This window comes from Anoplophora glabripennis, unplaced genomic scaffold (assembly GCF_000390285.2).
Source record: "Anoplophora glabripennis isolate ALB-LARVAE unplaced genomic scaffold, Agla_2.0 scaffold36, whole genome shotgun sequence".
Taxonomy (NCBI): Eukaryota; Metazoa; Arthropoda; class Insecta; order Coleoptera; family Cerambycidae; genus Anoplophora; species Anoplophora glabripennis.
The window spans coordinates 813,238-836,786 of record NW_019416310.1 but is presented as its reverse complement, the minus strand read 5'-3'; the positions used below and the strand labels follow the sequence as shown (position 1 = coordinate 836,786).

The 23,549-nt window shown below is 32.1% G+C and overlaps 1 protein-coding gene across 2 annotated transcripts in view; it reads left to right on the top strand.

Moving 5' to 3' along the window:
- Positions 1–23,549, top strand: part of LOC108916014 (homocysteine S-methyltransferase 1-like) — a 66,699-nt gene that overhangs the window by 32,896 nt on the left and 10,254 nt on the right. Inside the window, exon 2 of one of the 2 annotated variants that reach the window (XM_018722206.1) lies at positions 18,086–18,339. In XM_018722206.1, coding sequence (XP_018577722.1) covers positions 18,117–18,339 — 223 coding nt within the window. In that variant the 5' untranslated portion in view covers positions 18,086–18,116. The remainder of the gene's footprint in view (positions 1–18,085; positions 18,340–23,549) is intronic. The other variant, XM_018722198.2, reaches the window with a different exon arrangement.

Genomic DNA, 23,549 nt, shown 5'->3' with positions numbered 1-23,549 from the left:
ACCTATAAAGAATTTACGATCGTTTAACCGATGCTTACAAGTATGTTTGTCGCTCTATAAGACCGTTTGTTCAACATAATTGTAATCCAGAGCTCCCGCAACCGGAATGTCAACACTGTGGTTGAATACAATGACTTCTCCAGTTGGCACACCGTATTGGATTTGTGTAAACAAATTAGGACTGCATCGATGTTAAAATACGCATAAACTATAACAATCCCACGTAATTGATGTTTTTCTTGCTAAATATTTGTAATTTTGGTTATTATATCAGGTATTTAAATTACTAGATGTACTCAACAAATTTTTTCAGGAAACAACTTATTAAAAGTTTTAACAAATAATGAAACTAGAATTATCAACAAAAGAAGGAGATTTTACATTAAAAATGTAAAAAATGGAACTAGGTACCAATATTGGGAATTAAGATTTCAAAAACTTAAAGCGTCTGTATCTCGAAAACGTTGAAGTTTATCGATTTGTAACAAGTATACCTTTTTTATTTAGAATTGAACGTAGTTCAATAATTTCAAGTTAAAAAATTTGAAATGTAAAATAAAAAAGTTAGACATATTTTTACATTGATAGGACAATATAACTAGCGCCCCCTAGACGTGACCCCAACACTGTTTGCATATTTGTATTTGCCACCTCAAAAAACGTAAAACTACGAATTTTTACGTATGTACATACATACGTAAAATATAGCAAAAACTTGAAAATATTTTTTCAACTTTAACACCATGTAGAACGAAAAGAAGCAACAATTGATTAAGGAATATTTGTCTCAATCGCTATATTTTGACGTTAACAATCTACCATTAAGCTGTGTACAATTATTAATGACTCACCCTGTATAGCTTGGTTATTATAGACTTAGTGCGGCACGGAGTTTAACAGGACCGTAGTCAGATTACGAATGAAATTATTAATATGTTTACAGAAAATATGTCGCAACATAGTACTATTACCAAAGAGCAAGGCTAATACCTATATAAATTTAAATGACACCACTTACCCGATTAACCTTAGTGTTGAGACAAGTCTTCCGTGGTATATTGGAAGGAGTTAAAACATATTACTACGTGCTTTTCTAAGTTTTCTTTAGTGAAACGCCGACGTTTATCAGTTAATATTAACTTGTGTAGGGAAAATGATCGTTCAACGTCTATTGTTGACAACGGACAATATGAGAAATTGTGGCATGAACTATTTATATTAATATATTTGTTGATAACTCCTGATATGTACCAGATAAAACTTTACACATGTTTTCCAAAATGATGTATCCTGGACTTTTTCCAACACTGTTTGCATTTCTTCTTTTATCGTACTACTGACTGGGCGTATATTATTGGCATCGCATATATTTTTTTGTACATCATCCATTATATTAAATTTATAATGCGTTCACACACAGTAGAAAACAGGTCATTTATATGGCTCAATTCAAGTTGGCTGCGAATAGACAAACAGCATTGTTAATACTCGTAATAGCTAACGGAATATATTATTTTCTAAATGTTATTAAATAAACTAATAAGACCAAAGAAATAAAGTTAAGGTATAAGTAAAACACAACACAACCGCCTAGTTTTTTAAATACTCATATTTTATACTCACTATAATCATATTTCAATACAGAAAGAGAATCGTAAGCAACCACATTGTTCTAGAAATTGTAAAAACTTTCTAAAACTTTGATACTTACCTACTTTTTTATTTTTAGCTACGAGGACAAAAATATATAAGTTACAATTTTATGTCAATAACAGTACTGGAAAATCCTAAAATTTTTTTTTTTGTATTGGATTTATCAAGATTACTAAAAATCTTCCATCATCCTATTTAATTACACCAGTGGATTGTATCACATGTTATCAACTCAGTTAACTTATATTAAGATGTAGAAACATTTATTAACCTTTAAACCGATAATATTTGTTCATCACTTCACAAACATTATAGAACCCCTCTACTGATAAGAATAATAATTTGACCAGGAATATTCCAATAGCTTTTGTATTAATAATAGTAAACCTTGACGTATATATTCAGTGATTGGTTACACTGATATATACATATTTTTTTTAATTTTTGTTTACAAAGTGACACATATAAAAACGCCTAGCAATAAAATTTAATGAGTTTCATAGACGTCTCTAAAAAAGTTTTCTGCTAATGGTAAAAAATAACAATAATTTGTATATAGTGTGTAGAAAATTTCTATTGTAGGTTCATTTGGCCAACGACATATTTTAATTATTTATGTCCTCAATTTTCTTTATATAAATTATAAATTGTCCGCCGAATTACGTCTCTCGTCATGTCATCGATATTTTTCATTGATCTATAACACCTCGTTTAATAACACGAAAAATTGTGGACACTGAAGCTTTAGTTAGGTAATATGTGAACTCTATTTATAATTTCATTATCTAATTTTTCATTTTCTTCCTTTTTTAAACAATCGTAAAAAAAAGATAATGAAGCTTACCAGCAATTAGGCCATGCTTGGCCCTTTTTGCCTGCTAACTTACACTACCCTCCACCTTAACAATCACAAACATCCATGGTACGATAGGAAAATTCGAAAGAATTTTCCTGCCGCGTGCGGGATTCGAACCCACTACGGTTTTGCCGCACAGCCCTGGCTCGCCTCTGTAGGCAAGCCTTGGCCGCTTCGGCTACCGCCGCGCCCTTAAACAATCGTAAATATTTAAAATGAGACGATAACATTAAACTTGTGAATCTTTATTTTTAAATTCTAAATCTGTTTCATCAACAACCGGTTCTACTAATTCAATATTGTGTGGCGGTATTTCGTTTTGTTCCGTTCCAAAAGATCTCCAAAATGCCTAATAATAATATTAATAAACAAAATATCCTTTTTAGTTCTCTCTTTCGCAATTGCAATATGAATGATTAATAGAAGGTGCCTATAATAAATTAAAATTACCTGAATCACACCAAATTCCACATTGCTGCACTGCACTGCTAGGCAATTTGTCAACAACATTATTTGGCCGGTCGCCCAGTGCGGCTATGTTTGTGCGCCGTTTGCCCGCGCGCGTATTCCTCAACTGGGCGACCAGACCTTTATATGGGTAGGGCAAAATAAATTTGGGAACAAGTAGCGACCGAACCTGGTACATACTGCCTAGCTCTTTGGTCTTCAATTGAGATCGGAAAGACTATAACAGATACATATTTATTTAAATAATAATAGTTTTTATTTCAAAAATTTTAACCTAGTCTAACACTATAATTTATTTTTTGACCCTATTACCATATTTCTCTGAACAAAGATTATTAATTTAATTAGACGCTTATGAAAATTTCACATCTTCACCTCGCACCTCATCCGAGCTAACTTAAAAATCGTCTTATCAGCAGAAATATTCGAACAGAAGTGCCACATCTTACTCGAAATCCTACCCGGCCTTCCTAGCACATACTCCCATCTCGTCTTGACACATTCTCCTTGATTAAATTTGCGATTTATGAAAATTGCAAAAACATCCTCCTCGTGGAACTATTACGAGCATAACTCGCTGCGCTGAATTTCAAGAGCCGCACCGGCAGATTGGCAACTAAATCGGCCAAATCAATTAGCTGATCTCAATTATCTGGATGAACTGGTGGTCATACGTAATGCCCAAATTTGTGCAATTAGTCGTGGGTGCGATTTTCACAGTTCTGTTGAGTGTACTGCTTAATTTTCTAATAAAAGGGGACGATATACCTAGACAACAGGAACTTTGTAGCGACAATCAAATAAATAAAATAATCTATATTATGCTAATAATCGGCAATACGCGATGTAGTAGCAGAAATATGCTAAACTGTGGTCAAGCCATGTGTCGCTCTATGCTCACAATAAACAATGCTTCTGAAAAACACGTGCCATACACTCGACCAAACAATGAAACGGAGGCCAACGTCCCTCCGGCAGGGCAGGCATTAGGATGCCGTTAGATATGCATCGAATAAATTGATCGATGCGAAGTTTCAGATCAGAGGCAGACATTGTACAATAACGCGGATAGTGAGATTACTAAAATGTGAAGAAATTGATGCTTTATTAAACTTACAGTATTATTCGATAATTTTCGAAAATCTGAAATTTGTTGGTAATTCACAATTGTAACAATGATTAATTTACAACGTCAGAATAATTTGGGATTGATGGCCGCTTCTAGATATATTTTCAGATAGTACATCTGCACAAATTTTCGAACATGATATGCCTTCTTTGAATATTCCAGATTTTTTAGTAAGTAAAGTGCAACCACAGTTTGGAAAGCTTCGATGAAGTTGTGGCATTGAAGAAATTACTTATTTAATTAACACCTTCAATACAAGGACCACCTTATATTAATTCCTCTAATTAAGTGTAATCTGCTTAAAAAATTCTTCAACTAAAATATACAACACATGCCGTAATACCTTCGGACAATGACAACATGCATGCGTGCACCATATTTGCACCACGTGATTATAATTCGCACAACTATTGGTTCACTTTCACACATATCTTATAAATTCACACACAATCAAAATTCCGTATTGTAGTTTCACATTGTTGTTGCGAATCTATAAATATTTAATAATTTTGCAATAACAGTCGTGTTGTCGGAGAAAAGCGTAATCTCTTATTGAAATAGAGAAGTTACGCATTAGCTGCGCTCGGGTGAACAAACAAATTATTATTTAACATCTTAGTAGCTCAGCACACTCTTGAACTTTACAAACTTGCTTTGAACTTTAAGATAACGCGGTTTCTAACAAATTCGCCTTCCCAAGTAACCCAGTGAGTTGCTATCCCAAATATCTGAAAGTTATTTAACTAACTTAATAAAGGTAAACCTATCTAATCTAAAACACCTCTGCGTCTCAAGACCCTTGCTGGGACGGGGGACAAATAATTCTGGGTTTTAATTCTACTGTTTTCAATATAATCGTTATAAATTCAATGTTTCCAGTGTTTTAGGTACCTTATAAAAAATGTAATTTGTTCATTTATAAACAAAATTAGATTGGTAACCTTGGCGGTTTTAATATGCATATACAGGGTGATTTCGCATTAAATACAGAAACTGCAGGAATAGATTTATTACCAAATAATAAGTAGAGTTTGCTCTATAATTTTTTTTCCTGGAAGATGAGGGATTCGAGATACATGTCATTAAAGTTTACAAAAAACATAATGCGCTGACGGAATTGAGTGAAATTTACTACAACGTATTCACTTAATTAGACCTTTTATCGAATATAATATTAGCCTGTGGCTACTAAAGATGCCGCCCCATTTTTCATTTTTCATTTTTTTCCATTTTTCCAAGACAAAAATACGCCACTGGTGGTTTTTTGTAAAAATAATGTTACATTCAGATACTGTTACGTTATATGAATGATTTGGGCTTCGTTTTACCTTTGTTGAATTTTTCTAATAAATTAAACCTTTTAATTAATTAAATATTAACCTCGTGGTTTCAACCAGGGACGAGCTATTAAAGCGGCCGCCAACTCTTCCCAAGAAAAGAATACGCCACTGGCGGTTTTTTGTAGAAATAATTTTATTTCTGGAAAAAATATCAAACTAAACAATAAAATAATATAGTGATTAGGCCGAGTAAGTAATTAAGTAAGAAGTACTACAACAATTATTTTTAAATAAAGACCTTCCGCATCGCTACATTTTTGATATCTTCTAATTAGGCTATTTATAGACGAACTTATCATGACATAATATTCCCTGAGGGGATTACAATTTTCCTATATTCTTTGCCACAATTCGTCTGTTTATTAACCCAAGAAGAATCCTAGCTTCAGGAAAAAATAAACAAAGCTAGTTAATATGCTGAAACGAGATCATCGTGAAGCTTAACTGATAATGCAGACAAAAGAATCAGTTTTTGCATTTTAAACAAATATTAGAAGTGGACTAAAGGATCCCGCAATAATCTTATGGAAATTGGGTTTCTGTCAAATTGTCTGAATTTTTGATATGTTGTAGATTTTGTCATCCTGAACAAAAGTCTCCATGGGCACAAAGTGCCAAAATGAACATTTTGGCAGCTACGGAGCTGCCAAAGCTCCCCTGACCCGTTGCAAAACTATTCATTTTCAATACTATTTACAGATGTCAAAAGCATATTTTAATTATTCTAATATATAGGGTAATGTTTTTGAGGTCACTGGATTCAACCCTCATGTCAGATTGGACAAATTGACCGTTGACAGCTGTCAATACACTGTCAACGAAGAATAGAAAAGTAAATATTCTCTTTTCACATTGAGAGTTTGGGCTTTTGAGGGAGCTGAATTCAATTCTCATGCCAGATTGGCAAAATTGACAGTTGACAGCTGTCAATTGACTGTCAACGAGGAATATAAAAGTAAATATCCTCTTTTCAAATTGAGAGTTTGGGCTTTTGAGGGAGCTGAATTCAATTCTAATCTCAGATTGGAAAAATTGACAGTTGACAGCTGTCAATTCACTGTCAACGAAGAATAGAGAAGTAAATATTCTCTGTTGACATTGAGAGTTTGGGTTCTTGAGGTCGCTGAATTCAATTCTCATGCCAGATTGGAAAAATTGACAGTTGACAGCTGTCAATTCACTGTCAAAGTAGAATAAAGAAGAAAATATTATCTTTTGTTATTGGGAGTTTGTCAACTACCATTTTCTCCAATTCTAAAAAGAATTGAATTTAGCGAGTTGGCCAACATAAACTCTCAATGTAAAAAGAGGATATTTACTTTTATATTCCTCGTTGACAGTCAATTGACAGCTGTCAACTGTCAATTTTGCCAATCTGGCATGAGAATTGAATTCAGCTCCCTCAAAAGCCCAAACTCTCAATGTGAAAAGAGAATATTTACTTTTCTATTCTTCGTTGACAGTGTATTGACAGCTGTCAACGGTCAATTTGTCCAATCTGACATGAGGGTTGAATCCAGTGACCTCAAAAACATTACCCTATATATTAGAATAATTAAAATATGCTTTTGACATCTGTAAATAGTATTGAAAATGAATAGTTTTGCAACGGGTCAGGGGAGCTTTGGCAGCTCCGTAGCTGCCAAAATGTTCATTTTGGCACTTTGTGCCCATGGAGACTTTTGTTCAGGATGACAAAATCTGCAACATATCAAAAATTCAGACAATTTGACAGAAACCCAATTTCCATAAGATTATTGCGGGGACCTTTGTGCATTATGGTCGGCAAATAAATTACCTCCTAAACTACTAATACTACTAATAGGTCTATTAAGAAACACCAAGAAACATTTTTCATTCATTTATTTCTACAAAAAACAGTGATGTATTTTTTTGCTTGGTCTAATTAAGTGAATACGCCGTAGTAAATTTCATTCAATTACATAAGCGCATTATGAAGATATGACAGAAAATATAATTTTGTAATTTGTAAACTTTAACATCCTGTATCTCGAATACCACGTCCCCAGGAAAAAGTTTATAGAGCAAACGCTACTTATTTTTTCGCGGTTAATCTATTTCTATATTTAAAGTGAAAACACCCTGTATTTATATAACGGAAAAGTAATTAATATAAACACCCTCTAATGTTATTTGAAGACAAAACATGTATAACAAATAATTTGTTATCATTTTGAAACCACAATTTTAAAAATTGCAAGTATTTATCGCATTGTAAATAATTTTCCTGTCAGTTTTAAGTTCATGTCTTTAATTTTATGTCGAGTCATTGTTTTTATAAAAATCGATAGATAGCCATCAGGCAGCGATTTGTGCAGTTAATTAATTAATTTAAAAAATGATAAATTAAAAATAAGTTGACCTTGCGGGAAAGAAACATTTAGATAAAATACAGTGTGTACCACTTTAAAGACTATTATATCAATTTTACTTAATTTACACAGCCCCACAAAAAATTTCTGTGCATCGGACTAGACCACTAAGTATATCCTTTATGTTTTCGAGGTCGCTTAGTCCGAATCCGATGTCCGCTTGACTTTGTCAGGTCATGTTAAAGGTTATTTCAAGGTCAAACCGAGAAAAATCCCCTACGGTGGAGGCAACCATGATTATTGTATGTTTTTGGGGTCACTGAGTCCGTGTTAGGTTCAAAGTCATTATAAGGTGATTCCACCGTCAAACTGAGAAAAATTCTTTATAGCGGGGGCAACCAAAGTAATTAAATGTTTTTTCGGATCGCTGAACCAAATTGGGGTTCCTTTAGTCACTACCGGGTCAAGATCAATGTTATTTTGAGGTTAAACTGAGTAACTTCTAAATAGGGTTTAGTAGAAATGCTCCAGGTTTTCTTGGACCCTTTATTAGGACTCCATTTGATCTTGTTGCATCAGGGTCAATGTTATTTGAAAGCTACTTAATTCTAATACCTATTAGTTGGCTTGTCTTACAAAGCAGTTTTTGCCCAGCTCATCTATAATGGACCAAAAGACTCTCAACATTAACGAGTCTTCACATTAGCATGATCTTTTTTTAATCACATTTGAAAATCCGACACTATAATTTTATACAGCACTATTGATTACTAACACTTTCATCTTTCACGGTAAGAAAGGTTCTGGACAGTTGCCATGCTTGAAGTTGAGGGAGAATTTAGTAGTTGAAAGTTAATACTACTTCTTCGAGGTCATGTTTTTCCCCAAATTCGAAGAATTTTCTGCATAACTTGGCAACCCCGCACTAAAATATTAAACTGTTTATATTGCCATATATAAAATTTTCTTAGAAATCCATATGTTTAAATATACAGGGTGTTCCATTTAAAAAATGTTATATTTGGCGTGTCCCGTTTTTACTCATAGCCCTGTGTGTATATTAATTTTATCGTTTAGATTTTTTGATTCTGTACAACTTTTATATAAACTTTTTTTGTGTGTTATGAATAACAAGAGAGTTATTTTACTTTGTCACACCAAGGGCTGGAAAATCCACATGCTCCATCTGCCTTTACGTGAGAGCGACAAAGTAAAATAAAGAAATCCGTGCGATAGACAAGGATGGCTATAGTGAAGACGTTTCATAATCTGAATAGTCACCGTCCGTTTCGGGTTAGAAGTGGGACGACTAATCAGATTATGAAACGTCTTCAATGTAACCATCCTTGTCTTTCGCACGGATTTCTATGACTTACTTTATCGCTCTCACGTAATGGCCGATGTACTATGGGGACTTTCCGAACCTGTATAATCTCTTTGTGGTAGCTGTCTTTTACGTAATTAGTCTTTGTCAATTGTGATAATAGGACAGAGATAATATATAAAGGATATATATTTTTTTAATTATTTTATAATTTAACAATTTCGATATATAATTTTTCATTTTTTTTGTTGTTGTTTTCAAATTAACTTTATATACTTTATATTTTTAGGGATACATTTTATGGTAAAAAGCAAACAGATTATAGTTAAATCATAATTTAATGTTACAACAAAATGTAGTATACAGGGTGTTTCTGAAATAGGGTTCCAAACTTCTGCTGCGTTTATAACCCATCAAAATAAGCCAAAAAGTTCCTATTAACATGTGCCCTAAAACGCACCCTTAGAAAGTTATATGCTCTTAAAAGGGCTCAAACAAAACTGTTTTTTTTTGTTATTGACAAAACGGTCGCAAATAAATAGAAAAAAATTGATGGGTCTTACATAACGTTTTACGTTAAATAACATGGGCTACTCCGTTTTTCGACATGCAAATCATATGCGTCCCATTTAGCTTGGTGAAGGGGGTTTTCGGCCCGTAATTTTCTTTATTTCAATTTTTTTACAATTTTCTCTACAGATTTATAAAATCTTAACAATTTTACGTAAAAAATATTATCTTTGTCCAAATCGATATTTCCAATGGTTTTCGAGTAAATTGTGTTTGAAAATTACTCTGCTCTTTAAGTTATTACCTTTAAGTTATTAGGCCAAAAATTACAAAAATCTGTTTACCATGGCAAATAAAAGACTGACGTTGCCACAACGCTTAACAATTTAAGTTATTGATAAACTGTCAATTGAGCTTTGCAGTGTTTAATTAGTAAAAGTGGTGAGTGGAAAATTTAAGTTTTGTTTGAGCCCTTTTAAGGGCATATAAATTCCTAAGGGTGCGTTTTAGAGCACATGTTAATAGGAACTTTTTGGCTTATTTTAATGAGTTATAAACGCAGCAGAAGTTTGGAACCCTATTTTAGAAACACCCTGTATACAATACAGTGTAACTGTCACAAATTTTATACAATATCTAAATTTTTAATTTATGAATTGAAACGTTTTTCCTTTAAGGTGGCCATATCCCTGACCGAGAAATAGTCAAATTTCTGGTGTTTTTAGGTACTGAAATCTTGAAAAGTAAAACGTGTAGAACAAAAGCACCTAAACACAAAATAAAATCCTTGATGTTCTGTTTATTCATTGTTACATATTTAAATTTACTCAAATAAAAGAATAACTAAAAAAAAAGCGTTTGTAAAACATGCGTTTCCTGTTATCATACCCCACATTTTAAGAATTATTTTCACGTACTTATAAATAAATGTAAAGAATTTTATATGTTATAAGAATATTTACATGTGGAGATATATATAAAAAAGTTGGTATTTTCGTAAATTGCAGTACCTAAAACCTTGATCATTTAATCGTTTTTTGTACCAGGATATTCCAGTCCCTAACACTTTCATTTTAGTCGTTTCCACTTCCTGAATAGTTTTAAACTGTCACCTCAGTTGAAATCTCAATTTTGTTCCAAATTTCAGTATCTGAAGAGTTCGAGATGCGCAAAATATTTATTGCAAATGGAATATATTTTTCAATACATATTTACGTACCACAATAATAGGAAGAAATATTTTTGGAGCCGCTGCGCTAATTCTATGGATAATTCCACTGGTGACGACATAGCCACCACCTAGAAAAGTGTTACTGTGTTAAATTTTTACTTTAAAATATAAATATAAAACTAATATATCAAAAAATATTTTACAATTAAACAATTCAGCAAAGCATTATTTCCGTCATTTAAAAAAGTCACTTATATTTTTTTTGGCCTGTATTTCAGTAATATAATTTTGTGTAGTAACAAAATGTTGTATTAGAACGCCCTGATAAAAAAGTAAATTAAGATTGAGAACTCAGAGAATACCCTGAAATGCATTTCATTAAGCTTCCGTCTACTACAGCAATTTAACGCGTTATAAATTAGTATTCTCATAATAAAGCCAAACACAACTTTTCCGCTTAATTCCTCAAAGGTGACAAAATCCTGGGAAAACTTTATAATGGAGAGATTATAAACTAAAGTTGCTCCGCCGTAGGGGCAACTAATGAGGCGCTTTTTAACGGTGGCATAAAGAACTTGATATTGCACATTAATAGGTTTTATGAGATGCATTAATATCGCGTATGACGGTGCGAGGGCCTTAGTTAAATACTCTGAGATAAAATTAAGCGAATAGACGTAATTAAAACTGTCTTATTGCATAGACCATAGAGACCCAAGCTGAAAGAAACGTCGAGATTGCGAGGTTTAATCTGGGCAATCAATAAAAAAATACGAGTAATCTTGTATCTTTTCAATAGATGCATTTACCAGTAGCTGGTTAAAATTAAGATTTTCACATTTGGATAATGAAGTCTGGGACACACCATTTTTTGGGCATATATTCTATTCTTTCATAAAGAACATTCATGACGAAAAAATTTCGCACTTTGCGAAATTTGCCGATCCTGCGATTTCGGAAAAGGTTGCACATATTAGTGGAAATAATTATTTTTTATAATCAATTTATAAGTGCAAACAAACTTTTCATTTTTCACAAAATTAAATTTTCTTTATAGTTATACTTGTTTAAATTTTAATTTAATACTAACATTCTATTTTTCAAACTTCATATACCGTAAAAAAATCGGTGTGAGTGAAAGCATTGAGTGAAATTATTGAGTATATTGGTCATTTTGATCAATTTACTCATCAGATTAAATGTCCTCATTATTGAGTGATCCCACTTTTTTTCATATCCAGATGTATTGTCTTTGTCTGTTTCCATCGTCCCATTAGATTATTTCGTGACTGTGGCGTGGTGGATGGAAGAATGGCATATGGTGTGCTTTGGAGTTGGACAAGTATCGGTTTATCTGGTTATTCTAGTGAAAATTGTACCTATTTAAATGAAGTAATTTAATTAAAATTATTAAAGGCAATATACAATATATTAAGTCTCGATTAATTTGTTTTAAATAAAAGGATAGTTAAATTGTTATCTATAATTATGTATTTGTAAAATACAATATTGGTTATGGCAAATTATTTATCCGAGCAGTGAACCAATCGAGACCTAAATTATTGTCTCTGAAACAAATCTGTGTTGAAACCAACATGATAGTGATATTTAAATTAAAATTTCAAGAAAATATAACGTGGTGCAAAATCACTTAAAACGTTAAGAGAAATAGACAAGAGTCAGTTTTTATGATATAAAATCAACAGAGACGCAGAGAATGAAATGTATGAACATGATTTTTTGTGTGCCAAATTAAAATCGGGTACCCTACACGAAAAAAATACCTTGCAAAAAATGACTGTGTTATTTGGTATTCCATTTGGTGCAAAACTAGGTCACAATCGTATCCACGTATAAATGGAATTTTTGTACAATTCCACAAAAATAAATATTACTTTCATTGCCGTAAAATTTATTGTCATATTGAATTCTACAATTTACATTTACCTCTATGTTTGTAGTAAAAAGAAGTATATATTACGAACATATGTACTACTTAAAACAACATTATTTATATTTAAAATTCTTTACAGGAATTTTTCAAACAGTATTGATTGATTTGACATTGACATGGACAGTAAGAACTCTTTGTGGTCTTTAACGATTTATTATATCAGCTCTAGTTTTGTTATACAGGGTGTTTCAGAAAGACCCCCGTAAATACAGAGGGTGATAGTAAGACAAAAAATAAGAATTTTTTCTCTTATGAACTATATTTCTATCTCCTCTTGTTTTCGAGATACCGAGCCACAAAATAAAAATTTGTAAATAGAATTTTTACGAAAATTTCGAAACGGTGCGAAATATTTTTATGAAATTTGATATTCCGGGGTTTTTAAGAATGCTAAATACGCTAGTCTAATTATTTTTTGGATATTTCATAGAGGGCGCTAGTTATACATTCCTATTACATTTTAAATTCTAATTTTTTTAAGGTTAGGTTTTTTACCATTCGGGCTCCAATTTCTAATGTACAATTTTATTTTCTAAATATAATGTACTCTTGTTAGAACTTCCTAATGTGGACTGTTTTCGAGAAAAAAGACTACAATATTATGGTGTATAAAATAAGTGACTTTTCTTAAAGTAGGCTTGTGTTAAAACTTATTGATGTATGTCTCATAAACAACGCATACATTCTTAGTAATATTTTAAACTCTAATTAACCCTATATCAAAATTTTAGTGATTGTTAGTGAATGTAGTTAGTAATTACTAGTCACTAAAATTTTGATATAAAGTTAATTATAATTTAAAATTGCAACTTAAAATGTAGCATAACTTGTACCCTCTATGAAATATTCAAAAAATAATTAGACCAGCGTATTTGGCATCTTTAAAAACCCCGGAATACCAAATTTCATAAAAATATTTGGAATCTCTGAAACACCCTGTGTATACAGACGTGTCAAGAGTAGTTCTAAATAATTATACAAGAGAAATAACAAAAAATGGATTTGGATCTAGAAGCTATCAATACCTTGTGAAAACTTTTTAGTGATTGACACTTTGTTTTGTTTACTGGACTACTGTTTGTGTTTTATTTCAAGATTGTACTGTTTTCTTCGTATACTTGTGTGCTGTTTTTGCGGGTTTAATTAATGTAATGACCCTTTAAATAAATATTATTTGTATAATAATTTGTGGTATATATTATTGTCAGTGCACCCAAGATAATTTCTAGTACATTTGAAAATATTTACATACCCATTTTAATTTTTTTAAGGTAATGTAGTAGCAAAAGTTACAACTTAGGAGTTTTCGTGAAAAATGAATGACATTTTTAGATTTACTACTAATAATAATAATACCTTTATTTCCAACAGGTAATAAAATACCCAATTACAGGAAACATACAGAAAGAATATACTTTCAACTAAACACTAAAAACTAACGAAAATAAAAAAGAAAGAAAAAAAAACGGTGAACCTGGCATAAATCATGAATAGGTTCATGCATTAGTTTGCAATCTTTCAATATATAAACCAATTATATTTTTCAACGTGTCATAGTTAATATCACAGCTATTTGAAACAATATTGAATACATTACAAATATTGAATATTGGTGATTTACGCATAATGTTTGTGCGACAAATGGGAGAATAAAAACAATAATTTCCACGAGAATTTTGACGAAGAACCAAAAAACAGAGCTTACTAACGAGAAACATACACTCAACATTATTATGTACTAAATTATATAAAAACGTTATGGCACTACAATTTCTCCTTTCCCCTAAGGAAATTACATTGAACATATTCAACAAAACCTTATGATCTATACCTCTTTCAGGATAGGTTCCTTGTGATTTAAAAAACAAAAACTTTTAAACTTTTAATATTTGAAAAGTTATTCCAGTTTCTCATAAAAAAAACGAGTAGCTTGTAAGCTGTTTTTGTGATTTGTCCAATATGTCCAGAAAAACTAAGTCCAGAATCAAATAAGACACCAAGGTCCTTAAATTCAGAACATCGCTCGAGAATATAACCGTCAATATTATAATCATATTGAATATAATTCTGTTTCCGAGTAAAAGTTACAGTCTTACATTTGGACATATTTTACTTTAGAAAGTTATCCACGCATCACCCTTGGACTCTCTTGATTTGATCTTGTAAGAAAACGCAGTCGTTGATGCTGTCCACGCTATTATAAATTTTTAAATCATCTGCAAATAAAAGATGACGACACTTAATTACGGACGTGATATCGTTTATAAACATTAAAAACAGTAACGGGCCTAAATTGGATCCCTGTGGGACACCGGATGTTGTTATATAACTTTGTGATTTGTAACCTCCATATTCAAGAAATTGCTTCCTTGATGACAAGTAAGATGTAAATAGCAATATCAAATTTTGGGACAAGCCAAAACCCCTTAGCGTTGATAACAGTAAATAATGATCAATTTGATCAAATGCCTTTTGTATGTCGGTGTAAACTATGTCTACTTGACCTACTATATCTAAATTCTCACACATAAATTGACTAACACATGCTAAATTTGTAACTGTTGACCTTTTTAACATAAACCCATGTTGATTTGGCGACAATACTATATTAACAGAGGTGTAAATATTGTTATATAAAATTATTTCTAATACCTTAGCCAAATTACTCAAAATAGCCACAGCTCTATAGTTTTGAATCAGTGATGCATCTCCAGATTTTAAAATTGGGCATATTCTAGTAATTTTCCATGTATCTGGAAACTTTGTTGATTTAATAATCATATTATATAATATACATAGTGGAGTTGCAAGCACATTCGCACAATCTTTAATTACGAAGCTAGGAATACCATCCACACCGGCAGTCATTTTATCTTTTAATTTTTTTATTGCTAGGAGAATGTCATTCTCTGTGACATGCGCTATATTTACTACATTAGGTGAAAACGAGAAGACATTATTTGCGTGTTCTGGATTAGAATTTATATAAACACTGGAAAAATAATGAGCAAAACCATCCACTATGGCCTGTGGTGAGTCAATAGTTTGCTGGTTGATAGACATAATTTTTATACGCAGCGTCGATTTGCCTTTTAATTACTGTTCTCAATGTCTTAAACTGATTCAAGTAATAATCAGTTTTATATTTTTTATAATTCTTATGAGCTACTTCTTTACATCGTATATTATTTTTAATTTCAGTGTTAAACCAGGGCGGAGAAGAACGATTTGTTTTTCTAAACTTTGGCACAAATTCATCAAAAATATTATATATTATTGCATAAAATGCAGTACATGCCTCTTCAACATCAACACTATCTTTTAAATGTGACCAATCAGTATGATATATTCGATCATATAGTAGAGGAAAATTGGCATTCCTAAAATTATAGGCTCTAATATCACTATTAAAAGAAAATTTTTGTGTACTACCTGTATTCAGCTCAAAGTTGTTAACTAATGAAGGGTGATGAATATCATCTGTAACAAACGGAACCTGGTCCCTACTGACACTACACTTAAAATTTCCAAGAATCAGGTCCAACATTCTACCATTTGCATTCAACACCGTATTATACTGAGTCAAATCGAGAAATGCCATGAAGTTCTGAATTTGCCTAACCTTACTATCATCTACATCTAACCTAAACTTACTTACATTAAAATCTCCGCAAATTAATATCCTACAATCTCCTTCAAACAATGACAAATTCTCAAATGCATCAAAAAACAATTCATATTCTGCTACTGTAGTTGGAGGTGGGATATAAATAGCAAAAAGAAATATAATAATTTTACCAAGAGTAACCTTACATCCAATAATATCTATGCTAGGGACTGCATTAACAATACTACTTAAATTAAGTTTAATAACATTAAAGAAATTTTTCACAGCAATTAACACTCCACCTCCCCTGTGATGACCAGTAATTTGGAGATTGCGATCAGATCTAAATACTAAATATGAAGGTGGACAAATTTCTTGACTACTTATATCTTCAGACAGACCAGTTTCTGTTATAAACACCCAATCATATTCAAATATTGAAACCGCATTGAAAAATTTTTGCGTTTTTGTTCTAAGCCCATTTACGTTCTGATAGTAACAGTGGAAGGTAACATAAGAATTGTAATTGGGTACACTCAGTTTAAAGTCTTGATAGTTGGGATGCCACTAACGTACATTATTTTGATGTTATTTTCTCCTCTTTGTTTTCGCTCCTCAAGTTCTTTTTTGAGCCGCCGGTATTGTTCCATTTGTTTGGGTGTTTTATCGTACGATACAAATATGCCATTTAGTTGTACGTGAGACCTTAAATTTTTTGCGTTACTTATAATTTATCGAGCCTGCTTTTCACTTTCTAATATTACCTTTATAGGTCCAGTTTTATTCGGCATATATCTACCCAAGCGAAATGGTTTTATACCATCAGGATAATTAAGTCGAACATTGCAAAACTGAATAATTTCAGATATAACCATTCCCTCTTTGTTAATCCTTTCTTCTTTGGACAACTCATTATTTTCAGCAACACCAAAAATCATTAAATTGGATTTACGTTTTTGGCGTTCCTCAAATTCTTGAAAAACTGTATCCAAAATCATTTCTTCATTAAAGTTTGTCAAATCGGATTTTTTAAATTCACCAAAATCTGTCTGTAACTGATTTATTGAAACCTGTAAAGCACTTATACCGTCGGTGTAATTTTTTGAAATACTGGTCTCCAACTTATCAAATCTTGTTTTAAATTCATTCTGCATACTGCTCATTAATGCCTTTATATCACCTAATTCGCCCATAAACGAGTTACACGAATTACATATTATTTTAATGCTCTTAGATTTATTACGAGTCACTCTTATATCGTCTGTGGAAAGACCAACACAAGTTACATGAACCTCCGTACGACAGCCATCACATGGAATTGCTTGTTGCCCCTGTTTGATTATCAATTTACAATTCGGGCACGGCTGTGGCATTCTTATTCTGAGCGTGATAAACAGCAGGAACAAAAAACCAATAAAAACTATCAACAAAGAATATCCGAGCCAAATCACAATCGCTATTAATATTGTTAATAATCCCTATGTAAACACTATTCACTAATTGTTTAGTTGATATAATGATAATAATATACCTTGTGAATGTTTTGAACAATTTTCAAGACAAAACTTACACTTTTAACTACAATAATCGATCAAAATAGCCGGAGCTGCAATCGTATGTATACTCAGTACAATACGCGTAATGTCGTGTTCTAGATCTTCTAGACGAATGATAGTTAACGTTGTCTTTGCCTTTGACGTATGTAATCTACGAATTTATTGTACCTACAATTAATTACAGATTTTTTTGTTTCAGACTGCATTGAACAGACATGGCACCCCCAGGCATCACAAGTTCGATGGAGAGCCGCCTGGGAGACGGCGACACGACCTCCGACACTAGCCAGAGAAACATCGTGGTCCTGGACGGGGGCTTTGCGACACAATTAAGTTGCCATGTCCAGCAGCCAATCGATGGCGACGTCCTGTGGAGCGCCAGGTTTTTGGCTACCGACCAGGAGGCCGTGATAGACACCCACCTCGACTTTCTCAGGGGTGAGTGAGTCCCATAACTTGATTTATCTGATTGCGATACGGGTTGTTTTCATTGTAAAGGCGTATTCTCTTGCTTCCACATATCATAGCGACAAGTTTATTTTCGTTCTTTGCACTAAGGTTGCTTGAATTATCTAAAATTTTAAATTTAATAATACAGACTGTTACAAAATCACTTCTCACTACAGGGGCTTGATTTTTAAAAACAGGAGAATTAGTTCATTAGAGAAAATTACGTCATTTTCTCTTGACACACAGATAATGTGATTTTTGAAATTTTCTTGTGGAATATTTTCTCTAGATATCAAGAGAAATAATTCCACAGGGTTTTGTCGGGGGAATTGGCGTTTTCTCCGAATAGTTTGAATCCAAATGTCATCTCATGCTCATGCGCGAAAAGTCACTTCATTCATTCGCTGTTCGAAGGTGCGTAATCATTTGAAATTTGAAATTTGTAATGGATCCAAATAATTTATTATTAATTCTAAATATAATGAATAATTTGCAAGCTGCAGAAATTGTAAACCATCCGCGACAACATTAATTAAACCATTTAAAGTTTCAGCAATATCTGACCACTGTTCTTGGGCCTTTTTGTGAGTAAAAGTAGAAGAAAACTTTCATTTTAAAAAGTTCTTCGTTGTTTCTAAGCATATTAATTTCTTTTTTGAGCTTTCGACGTGAACGAACGCTTCATCATAATTATAATAATATTAAATTTTTTGTGTTTTCAAATATACTTCTATTCAAATTGAAGTTATATTAAATTACTACAAATATCATGGAGATGTCTAGTCTCCCTGACGAATATAATGACATTTACAAAACAAACTTCAAAATCAAATCAAGTGACTAAACATCAGGGTCGCCAATAATGGCAAATATTGAAGAAAACTCTGCCCGCTGATTGGTCAGTTGCAAATATATCCTCGACATACGGCATAAATTAAATTCTTTAGAGAATTGGATTCCTTCAACGTTAAAAAATAAGTGTTTAAGTTTTTAAGAGAAATTTGTCAGGTGAATTTTTTCTCTGGAGAATCAGTTCTCCTGTTTTCAAAAATCAAGCCCCAGGGATCTCGGAAACGGTAAGAGGTACGAAGTAGCTTAAATGGGGGCAAAGTTGCGTAATCAGGGGACCAACATTATGCCTCTAAAAAATCAAGACTATCATGATTAGTTTTCGAAATATTTGAAAAAAACGAAATTTTGGAAATCCGTTTTTGTTTTATTTCAACCATGTTTGAGGTGATATTGAAAAAATAAAAACACTTTCTCATGGCCACTTTTTGCCCTCTATCGAATCATCAACTTAATTTTTTTTAAATACGACCCTGGAAATTTTATTATATTTTTTGCAAGCCTTCATGATCCCTAATACTGTACTGCCTCAGTCCGAACCAGATTCAGACGTTTTATCTCGAAAAATTCATCTTCAGTGCATTCGTTCCAAATTTATCTAAATTTTTTTTTAGATTTCTTTGTTTATTGAATTATCGTACACTGTAAGTAAGAATATCCCAACTTATCGAAAGAGCTGTTCTTGTTTTATTTCCTTTTTCACACATCACAATCATTTTCGTTTTTTTGTTTTTGAGATTATATTCATTTTTTTCTAAGTCTATATTAATTTTTTGTGTTCTTTGTTTCTGAATTGTCGTTCTTATCAAATGAATAAATAAATAATTGTCATTAATAAAACCTATAAAAAAATTGTTTTTACTACCTAAAACTTAAACTTGCAACTTTACCCTATTGCCAGAATACTTGAACTAGAAAATGAATGTGGTGATACGTGAAATTTTTAAAAATCTAAGGTGTTCCGTCACTCAAAAAGTTTGGGAAACCCTGATTTAGATTATAATAACAAGATTGAGGGAAATAGATTTTACTTTACAAATTCTTGAGAATTTATTATATATACTATATATACTTTACTTATACTTATATATACTTTATTATATATACTATATATTATATATACTTATATACATACTTTATACAATATGGAGTTTCTTAGAGCAAAGCCGAGATTTTTATGTGCCTCACGTGGTAGTGTTCAACAAAACTAGGCTTACCCTCAAAGGTTATCCCAAGATCTTTAAAACTTCTGCAGTTCCTAATGGGCTTACTGTCAATGTCGTAATTAAAAGTAATAGGATTTGCTTTCCTCGTGAAACACATAAAATTGCACTGTGAGATGTTCAGAGGTAATATTTTCAGAGCAATCAGAAATTTTATCCAGGTTAGATTGAAGCTTGACACAATCATTAATATCTGATAGACAGATACAACTTGAGATTATCTGCATAAAGAAGGGCCTCACAATTCAGGTTCCGGACAATATCATTGATAAAAACTAGAAATAATAGCGGACCGAGGACCGATCCTTGAGGGACCCCAGACCTGGCATTTATTTCTATTGATCGAAAACCATGATACTCCACTGTCAATTTCCTTTGAGAGAGGTATGAGGTGAAAAAGCTAACAATACTTATATTGTCAAGTCTAAAGGAGAGGTATTTAAGAAATTTCATCTGAACTTGTTCCAAATGCATACTCAAGCTTTGACCTGACAAAGGCATTATACAGTAAAGAAGCTATGGAAACCTCTTTAAAATGCTTAGCATTTTTTATAACAGAAAATTTTTGTACTTATATTATACTTACCCGTAAATAATAAGATTAATTTTTCTCATGTATGTCATAATACAAACATTTTATATATTCAGTAGCATTTTTTTTCTTTGACGGCACTCATTTGCTCTTGACAGGTCTTTTTCAATAATAATATGATCACAGGTGTAACAGGTGTAACTGAGGTAACCAATTTGAAGTCATTTGCACATAAGGGATTATTAGATAAAATTTTATCACAAATATTATTGAACGTATTGATTAATAGCAGGCCAAGAACTGACCCCTTAGGTATTCCCAAAGTAGCAATAATTTCAATTAATGTAAAACTACGTTGCTGAACATTCAGTCTGTTAGAAAGTTAATTTTAAAAAGTTTATTAACATACCAAATTTTGATAACGAAGAATCCGGTGATTCAACCTGTCAAAGGCTTTTGCTATCAATAATATTAACAAGATTGGTAATATTACCTATATTTGTATGTAAAAAATTTTGGATTATTTTGAGACCTTTTCATAAAGCTGTGCTGGTTAAAATATTATTTAAAATATTAATGATAATAAATCTTATTTTCTGACTTCTGTTTTTACATCATTTTTTCAAGTCAGTGGGGACGTGGTATTTTAATGAGAACACCCTGTATAATAATAATATTGGTTTTGTAAATGTGAATATATAGGCAATTAAGGCTTTGTATCGTACATTTGAATGACAACTATTGAAAATATAACAGCGTCAGAATTTAATTATCTTCAGTCGTTTTCAAGAAAAAAATATTTCCCAAGACATATCGATCATCTTATACAACACTGCAAGAAGAAAAGTTAGTCATGTTTTCTTAAAGTCTGATATACAGGGTGTACCAAAAAATTGAGAAATCCCATTGAGCATCTCGGGTAACTTAAAATTAAAAAAATAAGGTCAAAGTAAACTTCCTGTATAACATTTATAACGACATATATGTCGCAATTCTTGCAATTATTTTCTACTAATTGAAAATTTATTCTAACGAGCTAGGCGAAGTACATTTCGCGTTCGTTCTCTAAAACCTCACTTAATTGAACAGAAACGAAATAAAAACTGAAATTATTATTGCATTAGCAAACTGCAGTCGCCATCGAATAAGCATTTATATAGAAACCGTTTTGCTTCGCGACGCAAAGTCGACGTTCAATTTTTTTTTATCAGGTCAACCTTGATGTGCTACTGCATATTTCAAACGCAGGAGGCTTGGGTTTCGGATGCGCTGGTTGCACCATAACGGCATTTTTATTCTCTCTGCCGCATTTTACATATTTAAAGAATTTATTATTTCATGGAAGCCAACTGACTACTTTTTATTTCGAGTCCTATAACGCTCTGCCCCACAATTCCATGATCCTTCCAAATGGCAGATGGAAACCCACTCGTTTGCATTTCATGGATTGCTCGTTCGTTTGAATGAGTGGATATTGCGTATTGAATGTGACTCTTGAAATTTTGTGATTACCCGGAAGTTATTTTTTAATGAATGGAAATATAAATAGTTGAGTTGGAGGTTAGTTGGAAAAATCACGTTTGAAAAGAACTGTGTCGACCTTTTTTTATTAGGTCACCATCCCTGTAAATATGTACAGAGTGATCTATTTTATTGAACAAAAAACTGCTGACAAATACGAGGTCTGTTATTATTATTATTTCAAAAGCTGAAACGGTTCCGTCAAGTTTTCCTCAGCTTCACCCAAAATTTTACGTTGCATCGTTGTTCCATTTCAAAAATTGTCCCTAATACTTAAATACGCTGCACTCAAATAACAATATCGCGAAAACTAAATGAGATATCAATATTCCAACATGTGGTTATGCGCAACGTAATGCTGCCAACCGCACATCACTAAATATCTCCATTAGCGTGTAATTCAAAAAGGTCGGTTATTTTCTGAACAGACCTCGTATAGAATTCTTATACAGGGTGGTCCGAATTTTATGCAGAAAACTTCGAGGACAGATAGATCTCTTTAAAATAATAGGAGTTTGCCTTATAAACATAAGTCTGGAACGGCCTCGTTTTAGAGATACAGGGTGTTGAAGTTGTTAAAAAGAATATATTTTTTGTTTATATCTCAGGAATGTATTAACCGATCTCAATAAAATTTGGTACAAATAATGTACGATAGTAGGCCTTGCATTCCCTAAAATATGAGCTCTAAAGGTTTAACCAGTGGTGTACAACTGGACAGGGGTCACCCCCTTTTTATAAAAAAACCTACGCCACTGTATTTTTTACAAGTTATTGTAACGGATTTATATTCTAATGCACTACATAAGTAAAAAATGTGACCTGAATTTTTTCCCTAAGGTTCACCATTTTCAAGTTATTCATACAAATACAATCCCCTTGTGGCAGACACTTCTAACCATAATATTACAAGAATATTTATGTTTATGCTTAAAAGTAAGTGCAATTTGTAAGCACATCAACAAAATTCTTTACACTCATCGCTTTCATCTTTTTGGATTAAAACAATATTTGGAAAATCACGACAAAGGAATGAAAGGCACAGAAATTAAATTTTAAAAGTATTTGACGAC